This window comes from Vidua macroura, chromosome 8 (genome assembly GCF_024509145.1).
Source record: "Vidua macroura isolate BioBank_ID:100142 chromosome 8, ASM2450914v1, whole genome shotgun sequence".
Classification (NCBI taxonomy): Eukaryota; Metazoa; Chordata; class Aves; order Passeriformes; family Viduidae; genus Vidua; species Vidua macroura.
The window spans coordinates 4,898,464-4,913,113 of NC_071578.1; the positions used below are offsets into that span (position 1 = coordinate 4,898,464).

General features: G+C 45.9%; 1 protein-coding gene across 7 annotated transcripts in view; it reads left to right on the forward strand.

The window, feature by feature from the left end:
* Positions 1-7,357: 7,357 nt before the first annotated feature.
* FGFR2 (fibroblast growth factor receptor 2) overlaps positions 7,358-14,650 on the forward strand; it is an 81,307-nt gene continuing 74,014 nt past the window's right edge. For 5 of the 7 annotated variants that reach the window (XM_053983600.1, XM_053983602.1, XM_053983603.1 and 2 more), the window contains exons 1-2: positions 9,616-9,693; positions 11,871-12,124. In XM_053983600.1, the coding sequence (XP_053839575.1) occupies positions 9,632-9,693; positions 11,871-12,124 (316 nt within the window). In that variant the 5' untranslated portion in view covers positions 9,616-9,631. Of the gene's footprint in view, positions 7,701-9,612; positions 9,694-11,870; positions 12,125-14,650 lie in introns of those variants that run through there. The other 2 variants (XM_053983601.1, XM_053983599.1) reach the window with 2 other exon arrangements.

Here is a 14,650-nt window from a genome sequence, read left to right on the forward strand (position 1 = left end):
GTATTCAAGGCAGGAATGAAGAAAGAAAAGAAACCTTGTATTCCCCAAAGAAACCTTGTATTTCCCCATCATGTCCTGGCTCCATGACAGTTTTAGTGAGAGCCCCATATGAGCACCTTCCTTTCCTCCTTCAGCTTCTTTTCCCTTTTGTCCCTTCTTTTGACCCCTGGGCACCCTTGTGGCATGGAAAGAGACCCATTGCTTGTAGTTGCTCCTGCCTGTTTGTTTGCAGAGACAGGGTTAAACCTGCATTATTTCTTATCTGTAAATGATGTTTTTCCTGTTGAACACAATTACAAATGCAGGTCCTTTGCTTTTAGCTCAATTTTTCACCGCTTGTTCCTCCCCCCCCACCCTGGGTTGTACTCTGGCGATCACGGCAGTTTCTGTTTAAAATGTTTCAGTTTCTCTGTTTTCTAGAATTAACCAGGAGCTTGTTGCTACATGTGGAGCAGGGTGGGACTGCTGATGCCCTTTTTTTTTTTTCTTTTTTTTTTTTCTCTCAGAAAGTAGATTGCTGAATGTAAGGCTTCAGGGAATAAAATTTACAGGAGAGAAATTGCCTTGTATGTTTTTAAGGCAGAGCTACGTCGCTGGCCAACACAGGATTTCACCCTTTGCATGCCATGAAAACCTCTTTTCAGAGCTAATGCTTTCTGTAAATCTGGGATCAATATTTCTCCAGTTCCTCACTCCTTACTACTCTTTTCTTGTCCTCTGTGGCCAAAATTGAATTTGTTGCTTTCAGATGCATTGCTGCTCTGATTTGCATGTAAGGAGGCTGAATATTCCAGTAAAAATTTGAAGCCCTATTTAAAATCTCCCTTTTTAAAGAGATTTTTGAGATTTATCATTTGTCACCAATCAACATTATTGCCCTTTTCAAAGGACCTGCAAAATTTTGGGACCCATCCATCTCGGGAAGGTAGGGAGAGGCTATTTACCATGAAACCCCCGTGGAGGACACCCGTGGGACAGGGCTGGGTCTGCAAGGCTGTCTTTGGCAAATTAAAGGAGCACCAGGATTAAAAACCAGCAAAAGCACTGCTGCACATCCTCACGGACCTGCTGTATTCCTCCCACTAGAGGACAGCAGCTGGGTTAGGCAGCCACCAGGAGCATTTCACGGCAGCAGAAAAATAAAACAGCCCTACCCTTCCTGTAGAAACTTGTTCCTTTCTAGTGGTTTTCACATAATGAATCCCAGTGAATATTTAACTAAGTCTCCCCTGTAATCAAGTTTCTGGCCTCTTTACTTGTACCCACAGTGCAAAACATTTCCTGACCCATTGAGTTCAGCAGCCCTGGGAGTCTCCAGCAGGGTCTCTGCTCAGTTGGCATCAGGAGAGCAGCATGAGGGTTTTGGGGTTTTTCTCATCCAGCAATCACCAACACAACCTTTGCTATCCTTTAAGAAATGAAATCTGACCTCAACTTGGCTATCTAAATCAAAAGCAGGCCTTCTCTTCAAGCCCTGAAATATGGCTGTGTGTTTATACATATATGAATATTCATTCGTATGCATATGAATATTCAGTAATACAAGTCTGGATTTCATGCAAAGCAAGCTTCCCTGCAACCCTTTATTTAAAACAGAAAAGAATGCAGGAGAGAAGGGTGTTTCTGGGTCTGTGAGAGCAGGGAAAAAGAACACTTCGGGTCTGTGTGTGGGAAACCTTTCTGTGACTTCGGTTTAAGGAACCCCCATGCCCGTATCAAACTGTCTTTGGACTTTGTCTGCCTGACCATCACCTTTCCATGCCATTTTTGGGGACTGCAGCTTGTGAACGTGGTTACAGAGTTAACAAATGAGGGCTGTTAAACCTTGATGCATCTCTGTTTATGTGGAGACTTTCTTGGGCAGATCACTGGCTGCTCTCCAAGGCAATCCAGTGAAATTGTGGGTACCACAATCACCTGGCAGAGTGGAGGAGGAGGCCACCTTCCAGTGGGGACTGCAGCTGATAAAAGGCATGGCTTACACTGAGAGACACACATAAAGGAAGAAGCAAATTCCTGTGAAAACTATGGCAGGAGATAGGGAAAGGAAATTATGTGCAAAGGATGGGGAGAGGAGAAAGAATATTGACTGCCTGGAGAATGCTGACTTGAAAGATGATTGAGGGTTAAGAAGAATGAGGCAGGGAAAGGTGGGAAGCAGAAAAATTTCTTTTATTTTATATTTTTAACTGCTACAGAGTGACTGTGCCTGCTTGTGTCTGCACCTGGGCCTGTGGGAGAGAGAACTGGAAACGCAGAGCTTGGCACTGCAGCAGAGAATTTGGGAAGCAGGAGGGATCTGTTAGGATTTGGTGCTGTGGGACAGCTGGCTCACAGAAAGACCCAGAAAGAACAGAGTGCCCACACTGTGGGTTCCTGCCTTCCAGTTTCCTGCTCCTTCCAGGATTTCAAGTGTAACACGAACCCTGGTGTAAGGCTGACTTCACACCTCCTGCTCCGAGGCTGTGCCTGGAGGTTGGAGCACCTCTGCTGAACCCTGCGGTGTCACCAGAGAGGAATCTGATCTGATGTAACTCTGCAGGGGAAGCTGCCACAGCCACCAGCTGGTCCAGTGAGACACAGGGCTCCACTAAAACAAACCAGTGGGTATTGATCAGCTGGAAACAGAAATGAGAAGTGTTGGGGCCAACAAGCAAAATATACCCAAGTTCTGTAACAGAAGGAGAAATTTTCTTTGCAGCCTTTGTCTTTTCGTTTTTACAAGTCTGGCTCTGTCAGAAGTTCATTCACAGGGTTTCTCTGCATTCTGCTTTAAAGGAGATCACTGCTCAAAGATCTTCTCCGATGGATGCTGCTTTCCACACTTTTAGAAATGATACTGTTCCCCAAGAGCCAGGGGTGCTTTACCAGGACAGTGTGTGACAAATCCTTTATGAGGGAATACACAATAAATTGAGGATTTTCTTTTATTTTGATTATTTAGTATTCAATATTTGCATTATGGAAGTGCCTGGAGGTTCCAGCTGAGATCAGTGCCCTATTGTTCTAAGCCATGCATAAAAACATGGTCAGAGATGAGGAGCTTACCATCTAAATAGATGAACTGGATAAAGGGTGGGAGGCAGGAAGCATCTATTATTCTCATTTCATAGCTGGAGAGCTTGGACACAGACAAATTAAGTGCCTTTCCCAGGAAAGCCAATGGAGAAGGGCAGAAACCATCGAATGTCCAGGATCCCAGTGTAATACCCTGCTCAAAACACACCATATTTCCTGTTTAAATATATATTGCAACACTGTAATGAAAACAACAAATATTTGTTTGGAATATTTTCCTTAAGACACACAAAATGAGAGGAGCAGCAGAAAGGTTACATGGCTACAAGGCATAACAATCCAAGGGGAGTGTTGATACTCAAATGCCATTACAAGACATTGACACAGCAGCAGTCAAAATAAGATTTTTTTCTCAACTGTTTAGCCTTACTGCCTGGAGAAGTATTTCCTAGAATATTCAGCTGTTCATAATGTGGAGGAAGATCAAAAATTGATAGACAAAAGCAATTAATTTGTCCCCTTCTCTAGCTTAACCAAAATGAGGTTTCCTTGTTTGATAAACACCCAGTAAAACCATCCTTTGATGGGCCAGGAACTGCAGCTCCCCCTTCCCATAGACATTTTCCTGCAAAAGAACTTGGTAGCCCATCTGCTTCACACTTTCATGGATAATTATTGGATCTATTTGTATTAAAATAATTAATTGTTATCTCAGTTTTTCAGTTTAGCAGCCTCTTGAAGTAATATCTGGTGATAACTAGTGATGGAAGCCTCTCTTTTAGTAATAGCTTTTATTTTAGAACAGGGTTTTTTTGTATGAAATTACTTTTCCCTAAGACACTGAAAAATCTATAGAGCAACTTTGCCTGTCTTTGAAAAAAAATTCAGAAGTGGGTTCCTATTATTTGTTCTTTGGTACCCCAAAAAAAAAAAGTTTGAAGCTTCCTGGAAAGAGAACTATAAACACTTTTGAAACCAGGTAAATATTTTAACTGCCAAAGTTTGGGTTTAGACACTTAGCTTTGGAAGAACTTCAAAGAAAAAAAAATAAAAAATAAAAAGAAGTCTTAGACAAGCATTTAATCATATCCAGCATGAGCAGGAGAAATTTTGGGATGGGACAGTTGGAATAACAGGGAAGAATTGTTGATTTCCATTGTCTTTCATGGAGAAAACCCTCGGTGATGTGTGTGGTTGAATTTGGATCTAGAGGATTTCTCCCCATAGACCTCTAAAACTTGAACATGTGGGCTTTCATTTTCTTTCATTTTTTTTTTTCCTAATTTAACTTCCTGTATTTTATTCCCGTTTTCATCAGATGGAACCGTGGCGTGTTGGCAGGTCCTGCACCTGGAGAATAGTGAAGTGCTGCAGAACTTCCTTCCCCGGGGTACCCGTGGCCTCCCCTGCCATCTGTCTGCACCGTGCCAGGAGCCGGGGCTGCTTCCTCGCTGGAATTCCATGGAGGAGCCGCTTCCCGTGGAGCTCTGGCTGCCCTGATATCTCCAGCACTTAAAAGAAATGTCAGAGAGTCTGCGAGGATTAGAACTGAGAGTGCTCGGCAGCTCTGTGCTGCGCTTTTTTCCGAGGTGACTTTTCCCCCATTACTCGGAGGCGCTGGTTGCCCGTCTCACCCCATCTCTCCGCAGACACGAGCTGTTTGCCACCTGCTGAACCTTCTGCCTTCAGCCCTTCCAGCTGGGCTCTGGTGGATGAGCTGGGCTCTGCTGGGCCCAGCCCAGGAGCAGCCTCAAGTCAGGCACATCTTCACCTTACCCCGCCAGGTAAAAGAGATGTTGGGCGGGAATGAATCCATCTCCTCACCTCTGCGTGCCCCTCGCTGCGGATTTGGCCGAGCCCAGCTGTGCCCCCGCTGCAGCTGGAGCGGGCTCAGCCCCTGCCCCTGTTGAACATTAACTGTATCCCTGCCTGCGTGCAGAGGGAGGACTGGAGCTGGGCTGACAGCAGCGACAAAGAGCTGGCAGGCTGAAAGATTCAATTTAACTTTCTTTCTCCTCCCCCGCTTCCATATGCGAGGGCACACAGCGCTGTTCCTGCTTTTGAAACTTGCGGGGCAAAGGAGCATTGGTGTCCTCATTTTCCTTCCTCCCTATTGATGTATCATTGCCAGGATGAAAAAGGACGTCTCAAGAGCTTTTGAAAAAATGGGTGACTACTCAAGACATTTTATAAAGGAGGAAGAATGGGAGAGAAAATAGGACTCGGTAGGGGGTAGAAGGAGCCTGAATGTGTGCCTTGTCTGTCTATTCTTTCGCTTGAAACCTGGAGCTGTTGTTCCTATTTCAGTTCAAACTGTCACCTTTAGTTCATGATGGCTTTACTGCCCTTGCTCCTGAACCTCAACAGATTGGGGCTTATTTACCTATTCACACTCTGCTGTGGAACCTCATTAATAGGCTTATTAGCCACACCATTCACGTGCAGGAGGGCTCACAGAAAGGATCCCAGCCACTTTGAGAGGAGGAGGAAAAAACTGTAAAGAGATTATGCTCTCATTCAGCAGCCTAACTGCTATGAAAGGCTCCCTGGGCCCACTGAGATCTCTTGAAGCCTAAATATGATGACAGAATTGATCTCCCCCCCCACCCCTTTAATTCCAAACATGCTTCTGCTTTTCTCAGATTGAGGAGCTGGGCTGTTGTGGGCCACTTTAGGAGAATGTGGCTCATTTAAGGGAAAAGGCTGCCATTGATAGACTGCTATCTTTTCATCCTCCAAAAGAATAAATTCTGACAAGTGCTTCCAGACCTTGGAAATAGGTGTTCTGATTTGTCATTTTTACTGGAATGCTTCCTTTTCTTTCAGAGTATGCAAAGATATCGATGAATGGGGAAAGGTATTGCAGCTTCCTGTGCCAGACAATAATTTATGTGAGAATGTGTTAACAATGTTTTCAATGGGCGATGGACATGCCTGGTGCTGGGAAAATTGGATCTTGACTGTGACATCTCAGCTTCTCAATTAGAACATTCAGATGTCTGTCGCTTAAGGAACAACAAAAAAAAACCCCACAAAAACAAAAAACTAAACCTGTGTTTCCAATCAATTACAAATTTGTCTGCCATCCCTCATAAAGACTGCAGTAGTGGTGGGAAAATACATGCTGGGAGGTAAGTACATACTCTACAGAAAACTTGTTTTCAAGTTTTTGGTGTCTAGGTATGTGTAAATAGTCTTACACTATGATGTGTGGCCTCAGTCCTTGAAAATCCCCTTGATCAATATCTCACACAACATATGAAATGTACAGTAGAGCTTAAATAAAGTAACATTAAATTGATCAACACTGATTAAATTTGAGGCAACCACCACTTATTGATTTTGTTGTCAAGCTGACTCTACACAAGCATTACACAGACTCCATATTCAAAACCTTTTAGTTGATGGTATCTAAAGAAAATGTTTTATTAAGCAAGGATCAGGCTAAGCTATATTGAATTCTGAATGCCCATATTATGCAGTTTTAAATCTGTGTGTCCAAACAAATGATGTTTGCATAACATTTCGACAACTTTTCCCATTTGGGCACCACACAGGTATTAAAAGTGCACTGTCAGACCAATTCACGGGGCAGCTGGAATCAGGCTTTGGACTGAGAAGTTCCTGAGGGTGATTTTTGGAGCGGGTGTTATCCAGCTGCCCTCTCTAGATGGAACTGGCCACAGGCCAGCCGTGGCTTCTGAGCCAGAAACACTTCAGGAGAGCTTTCGGGGACCGCTGCTGAGCTGGTACCATTTTTGTGTGAGGATGCAGATGCTGCCCAGTGCCGGGGTGGCGGTGCCGCAGCCCAGGCTCACCCACTGCGGTGGCGCTTTCCGCGCTCCCCACCTTTGCTTTCCAACCCGCTGGAAAACTTTCGGCGGAGCGACCGTCCGGGAGCTGCGCGGGGTTCCTCCCCTCCAGCCCGGCGGTCTCACCGGGATGAGCTGTCCCGCTCCCCGGGCCGGCAGCGGCCGGAGCTGGGGATCCCCTGCTCCCCTCCTGCCCCTCTCCGGTGCTGCCGAGTGCGCCAGGTCCGCGCCGCGGGGGCATCCGCGACCCTCGGGCGGGGTGGGGGCTCCCGGCTCCGCACCTCCGAGGGCCGGGCGGGGGAAGGGGCTCGGCGGCGATTGGCAGAGCCCGGCAGCGCCGTCCAGGAAACGGCTCGGGTTGCAGCGGGGGGAGTGACCGGGGGAGGAGGAAGGAGCCGGAGGAGTGCGCCGAGAGGGGGAAAGGGGGGGAGAGAAAACCCACCTCCCACCCGAGGGGGCTGTCGGCGTGACAAAGCTGCGGCGGCTCGGGGCGGGCGGCTGGATGGAGCGGAGCGGGACCCGCGGCGCGCTGCTCGGCGATGCCCGCGCGGGGGAGGAGGCAGCTGGCGCCGGGCACGGCGGGCTCGCCCCTCTGAGGCGGTAGCCGCTGCGGCCGAGCCAGGGCACGGCACGGGACGGGGCGCCGGGCCGGCTCCTGCCTCGCCTCGCCGCCCTCCTGCCTGCCCCGGGCGCGTCCCGCGGGGGATGCGCGGCGCTGCGCCGCTGCGGGCTCGCCAGCCGGGGCCGCCCGCGCAGTGACCGCGGCCGCAGTGCCGGGAGTTTCGCCCCGTCCCGGGAGCCGCCGCTCGGCACCGCGCCCCAGCCCGGGAGCCGCCGCGGAGCGGAGCCCGCCCGGCGCTCTCGCCGCAGGTAAAGGCAGCGGGCGGGCCGGGGAAGGGGCGGCCCCGGGGCAGGGCTGGGGGTCCCGCCGCGTTCTCGGAGCCGTGTGCGCGCTCCAGCGCTCCGCGGGGCTCGGGGGTCCCCCGGTGCGGGGCTCGGGGCTGCCCGGGGCGGGATGTGCCGGTGCGGGGCTCCGTTCTGCTCCCCGGTGGAGCTGCGGGTCGGGATGTGGTCGCTCGGTCGCCGCTGCGGTGCGGGGGGAAGCCCGAGCAGCAGCGCTGTTCCCCTGCCTTTCCCGCATCCCCGTGGGTGTCTTTGGGGATGGTTCCAGCGGTGACAGCAGGACGGGCAGCGCAGGCTGAGGAAGGGGGGCTCGGTCCCGGAGGAGCAGCCCCGCCTCGGTACCGGCCCCGGGTCGGAGGCCGGTCCTGCCCCGCCGTGCTGCGGGAGCGGGGCCGCGGGGCACAACCGCCCCGTCTGAGATAAGGGGGGAGAGAAATCGTCAATGAAATATATATTTAAATGCAAAACGGCCCCTTCAAACTGGGACCCATTATGCGTTTGGTGTGAAACGCTATCAACATTTAAAACTTTATTGTCTCCTTTGTACCAAATCCCTGTAAATCTTCCACTAGCCTTTTCTCATTTTCATCTGAAAAGCCTGTTTGGGCTGAATAGACAGCAATCAGCAGCCTCTGGACTTCTCCCGCTCTCTGGAATGTCAATTAAAATGCAGATTTCCCCCCCCCCCTCCCCGATCTCTTGGTGGCAAAAGACTTGAGAAAAACAGGATAGTCCTGGAAAGCAAATGAAAGAAGTTCAAACAATGAAAAAGTACTGAAGCTGCCAGCCGGTTCCCATTAGTCCTTCAGAATTAATGTTTAATAGCTGTGATGCTCAGATTTGCTTGGCGATTGAACTCTGCTGAAGAGTCTTGTTAGATATATATGTCTATGTATATTTTTATAGGCGGATGTATATTTCTGCATTTTCTGTCCATACACAATTCCTCTGTTAGTGGAATTGTGTATATAAAGCTGATAGCTTTAAAGCTTCATCTACCTGGATTTTTCTGACGAAGCTACTGGGCTTTTAGAGAGCTTGAGGTTTCTTTGTGGAGGGAAGATCCATATTTCACTCAGATTTTGCTATTCCCCGCCTAATTGAGAAAGATGCTGAAAAGTTATACAGTGAGCAATGTATTGATTTGGTTAACATACTCTACAAATCGTACTGTCCCTGGGGAGTGATAAACATCTTATAAACAACAATGCAAGTAGATTAAAAAGAACACTGAGCATTGAATTTAATTAATGCCACTGCTGAACAAGTACTACTTGTTTGTGTGTGCGAGTGTGTTTAAACTGAAGTGCAGCTTGGAGGAATTTGGTTGGGCTCCCAAACCAGTCTGCTTTCCCATGCTTGTCAGTTTGGCAAAGAAAATTTGGGCAGGTATGTGACGAGGTGAAAATTGACTTGATGAGCGAGTGGCAAGGAGAGCCATCAATCATTGGGGGCTGACAACTCCTCCCCAAAGTGTAGGCTGAGAAGAGAGACAGAGTTCCCTTTCAAGGGGAAAAATAAACACTACGTGTGGCTTTCACTGAGTCTGAGACTCCAGGAGGGATTATGGTATTGTAGTCAGGAAGCCAGAATTGTGGAGGCCAAAAAGCATGCTGGGGCTGTGTTCCAAACATTGAGATAGAGGTACATAATTATCCAGCACAGGAGGTCTTTCCAGGGATTCGTCCCCCAGCAACTGTGGCAATTAAACTATGAAAAGAATTTGGTTTCGTTTCATCTTCGCTGGACTCCACTTCTTTTGGGAGAGGGCAATCCTTGAAGCCTGTCTGCTGTCCTGGTGGTAGAGTGCTTTGGCTCCATGGATGGGCGCAGAGCTCTGATTTTTGCATTGTTGCACCTTCGCAAGCCAGGAGTTTGGGTTTGCTGCTGCCCTGTGGATGAAGAATCCTTTCTTTCTGCTGGCAGATGTTGAGGTGCAGGAGGCAACAAAAATCTTCAGGTGAGGAGACGCGTGGCCAAGTAGCTTTGTGCCGCACTTCAGGATTTAGGATGAGAATAGGAACCACAAATGTGCTTTCAGTGGCGTTTAGTGTAGTCTGAAAATCTGAAACTGCAAGAATGTCAGTGGAATTAATGCTCTTGGAGTCTGAAATACATGCTGGCGTTCTGGTATGTTTTCTTTCTGCAAAACCATGATAGGATTTTGCATTTATCAACATAGACTTTAATCAGAGTTTACAGGATGATTTATGGGAATTAAATCAGCATTACACCCAGGCCGTTAATTAGGGGTTTCTACCCACTTTACAGCTGGATAAACTGAGCTAAACAGGCTGCCAGACAGCGAGGTGGGCAGTGGACCTGGGTGGTGGCATCCAGGGGGGTTTGCTGCGCTCCTGCTCCACACACAGAGCGGTCCCAAAGACAGAGCTCTCTTCAGCTCTACACCTGCTCTGTGCTTATTTAGAGAAGGGCTGGGCAAGCTCTTTGCCAATGTTTGTGCAGTGGTCTGGTGGTGTTTTCGCTGGAAATTTAATGGTAGTTGCTAGCTTGTGGTCTGGGATGCTGGAGCCAGGCTGAAATCTTTACAGGAGGGACAGGGCTTTGAGGTGATACCAACGGAGTTGGAAAAAGCTTGCCCTGAAGTAGCAGGGATTCACCTTGTATTGTTTTCCTCAAGTAATTTATTTCTGTCATCCAAAACCTGTTTCTACAGTCTCCAGAAGTTACTGTGTATAGTACCCATGATAGAAGATGCCTCAACAGCATTTGTGAACTTTGTAGCAGCTAGCACAAGGCTAATAAAAATCAGAATCAACTTTTTAAATTGTTGGCATTATACAAGGAGAATCTGTGTCCCTGTTTCAGCATGCTGAGGTACCACACCAGATCTTAATGACAAGGAGTTTGGAGAAAGTTTGCTTTATCTCCACACTCCCTTACATTTTTTTTTTTTCTTTTAATTTTCAAGTGTTGAGGGCAGGAGGGAAAAAGAGGTTTTGTGTTATTTTTACCCCTTCCAGACAAGTGCTCTCCAAATTTCAGTTGAGTTTCATCACATCTAAGATGAATCATTGACCAGATTAGAACAATTGCTGCAGTTACTTGTTTTATCCATTGACTGAGGTTTTACTTTTATTTCTGAAGCGGAAAATCAGGTCTAATTTTCTGCTTGAGCTGTTAAATCACCCTGTGAGGAGGATGCTCTTCTGACCCTCACCTGGCATCTCAGTGTGGAGGCAAGAGGGTCCCCTGAAGGGAGTGCCAGTTCCTTTGGTGCCACTTCTCTGTTGGACCGTGGCTGGATTATCACTTAACTTCATCCATTTAAATTTGTTTTATTGTGAATAAGATAGACTCTTTTTTTTTTCCCCACCTCTGAAAAATATATCTCAATAAGCATCATTGAGAGACTGAGCAAAGGAAGTTTTGTGCACATAGCTTGGCATGTATGGATGGAAAGTGGTGATTGTGAAACAGCAATCTATACCATATTTTATACAGATTTTAAATACCTGTAATGCAGTGTAGCAAACCAATATCACTGCAAAGACTTGAGCCTTTCAGCTGACCAGGACTCAGGGGCTTCCAAAGGAAACTAAACTGAGTCAGAAGAAGTTACATCCATGGGGGAGCTGGAAGTCCTGAGTTGAAATAGTCTTACAGATTTTTCCAAGTCTAAGCAGTATATTTGTTCAACTGTTTCTTGTGGAAAATTACTGAATTCCTGCAAATTCGTCTGGCTGCAGAACTGCCTAGGTGAAGGAATGAAAAACAAGGCAAACTTACATAAACCTTCAAACAATAACAAGAATATAATTTGTATAATTGTGGTAATTTTGTAGCATTACAGGTTATATGCCTGCACATGTGTGTGCCTCTCATTTTTGAAAACCTGTATGTTTTTCTGTCAGTAAAATAGCTCTCAATATGTGCTGAGAAGTGATTTTGTAAAAACAAGGAGGACTTGGTTACGCCTCAGGTGATGATGGAAACTGCTAACAGAAGATGAAAAGTCACTCACTTTTCACATATTCTTGAAGCTGGAAAACTATTTTTCCCATCCTCCTGCTCCCCTCCCTCTCACCTCAGCTCTGTTTGAGGCTTTATGAAGGTTTTTGGTTTGTGTTTGGAGATGTTTTTGCTGACAGTGTTCAATCTCTCTCCTCCCCGCAGCAGCAGTCGTTCCAAGGGAGGAGGCATTACCCTGGCCGAAGGCACGGCTTTCTCTCCATGCTTCTCTAGAGGTGTTCAGATGGGATTAAAGTCCACATGGAGATATGGAAATGGACCAGGAATTTACTCTAAAAAGATGGTCAGCTGGGATTTGGGTTGCCTTATCTGCCTGGTGGTGGTCACCATGGCTGGACTTTCCCTGGCTCGACCTTCATTTAATTTAGTTGTTGAAGACACCACGGTGGAACCCGAAGGTAAATCACTCTCAAATACTTCATTCCTTAAAAGAAGTTTATTTTAAATGCTTGGACATGTGAAATAGAAGTCAAGATCTTTCCATGCGCTCTGGTAAATCTAAGGCAAGTAACAGAGCAGCCCTGGAGAGTTACGGTTTCTGACTTTCCCTGCTCTCGCCTGGGCTGTGTTTGTAGAAGCGTGCGTTTGTTTATTCTTGTGCAAGCCAGTGGTGTCAGTGATTTCACTTGGGACTGTCATCACGTTGTATAATCAAAGTGTACAGATGAAAGTTTTCAGGAATGGGTCTTTAAGGAAATCACTCTGTGGCACTTTGGTGCTGTTGTGTGTTGCTCTCTCAAGGAGCAAAGCGGATGAGTGGCTGCTGCTCTTCGGGATGGTCTTAACCTGAGGAGTCCAGAGAAGAATGAATCTCAGTAGTTTTCATTTGTGAATGTTTAGTTTTGCCAGGCACGCTGCAGAGATGCTATTGCAGCTTTGTTGGTGTTTGTACTCAGGACAAACTTCCCTGTTGCTGTTACTATCCAGGCACAATCGGTGGTGCAGTGTCTGGATCACAAGTTCTGAAAGTGTGGATGTTGAGATCTCAATAGAAGGGCTGGAGTTTATTGCTGTGAGAGCAAAGGCCAATCTACTAGACCTTCACGTTGAAAGAGGTGTTTTGATAAAATCTCCTACTTTTAGCCTGCACTTGTTGGTATGTTCTTCTAGGTTTATCTGTTCCTCAAGCTTTGCAAAGTGGTTTTCTTCTCTGGAGAGCTCAGGAGAGGCTGCTTTTTTATTGTTGTGAGCTGATTGTGTTGAAGAATGATTTTACTGTGTTGTGCTGGATCATTCCTCCTCTGTGAGCATCTGGGGGAGGAAGTGAGGCTTCTTTCATAAGGTTGTATCTGCCTTTTGGAGGAGTGATCACAGTTCTAATAACTCAGCTGTCAAGCTGATCTAATAGTCCACAGAGCATTTCTGACCTGGCAAGCTCGCTGCAGAGAGTTTGGCCGTTACACATTCTACTACTCATGTCCATGGATGCAGCTTCGTTTTTATTTAATAAAAATTCATGCAAAACTTATTTGTTTCTATCCACTGCCTCTAAAAATAGACGTCACCAGCTAACACATTTTTAGAATCCACTCCAAGTACATTTTTATTGATGGCAGGGGATGAACTATTTAGAGGTGATGAGCCCTCTTCCCTAGCAAACATTCCTGAAAAAATTTCTCAAAAAATAGCAATATTGTCATCTGTCAGGCACAGAGATTGTTGATAGCAAAAATGCTTGGGTTTTTTTTCTCTTTTTCTTTTGAAGGTAACCTGAGATTTAAAAAAAAAAAAACCTCTTGTTGCCACTTACTGTATGATTTGTTAATTGAACATCTGGTGCCTTTTTCCAGGAGAATAACAAAATCATGATTAATTCTGGTTTCAGACTGGCTTTGTAGTGAGGTCCCCTAGTTTTAGGGTTAAGTCAGAAATAATGTGGTTGAAGATTGGTGAAGTGTTTTATGGGATGAAGAGTAATATTTTTTGAATGGTGACTGATAATTTTGCAACTTTTCAGGGAAAGTATAGCTTTCATTATTTTGGAAAGCACAATTTGAGAATATATGTGTCTTACACACTGATATGTAGGGGGTGGAATCTGGGTTTTATCAAAGAGTAAATTGTTAAAAAAGATTTAAAACTTATTTCCTGGGAAGGAATGTTACTGATGTGAAACAATTTTTGATGTGAGAACTCAAATCATTACCAGAAACAAGAAAAAAAAATCAGAAAACGCTTCTAAGTTAATGGCATAATAAGAGCTTTTATGCTGCAGAATACAGGGAACTGTGTGGGATTTATATCTGAGATTTGGGAAATAAAACCTCCTTTATGTATTTCATTAAACCCTTTGATAAGAAAAAACAAACCAAAACACAACCAAGTTTTTACACAATCACCTTCTCTGAGTTCTATCACTGCCACCCACAAGCTCTCCAAGCCCAAACCAAAAAAAACCCTTCAAAAGATCTCTTCAAAGACAGAGCAGACTTCTTTTTTAATTTAGTAAATGCCAAAACGTTTTGGACACAGCTAATTTGGGGGGTCAGGTGCTCCAATAATGTAAATTTTCAGTGGGGCTGCTGACTGCAGTCATTAGAGCTATGACATTTCATGCCAGCTGAGAAGGTCGGCAGGGCCATGACCTTTGGTGACATTTGCTGATCTGCTCCTGAGTCTTCCTTCATGGACATGCCCTGAATTGTCTGTATTTATTTATTTATTTTTAATACATGGTGCTTGGATTGTTATTGCTTATTTTCTTAGTGACTCAGACTATTGGAAAAGCTGTACACAACATTGATGGGAATTGAGATTTGTTCCTTTGGGTGTAACAGAGAAAATACCTTCTCTCAGCTGTGCGTAACTTTAGGGGCATTTGCAATCATTTTCTTCAGATTATCTGGCTATATATAAAAAATGCTAAAGTATGTGGTTTAGTTCAAGCAGTATTTATCTAGCAGGGTAATCAGCTGATGGATATG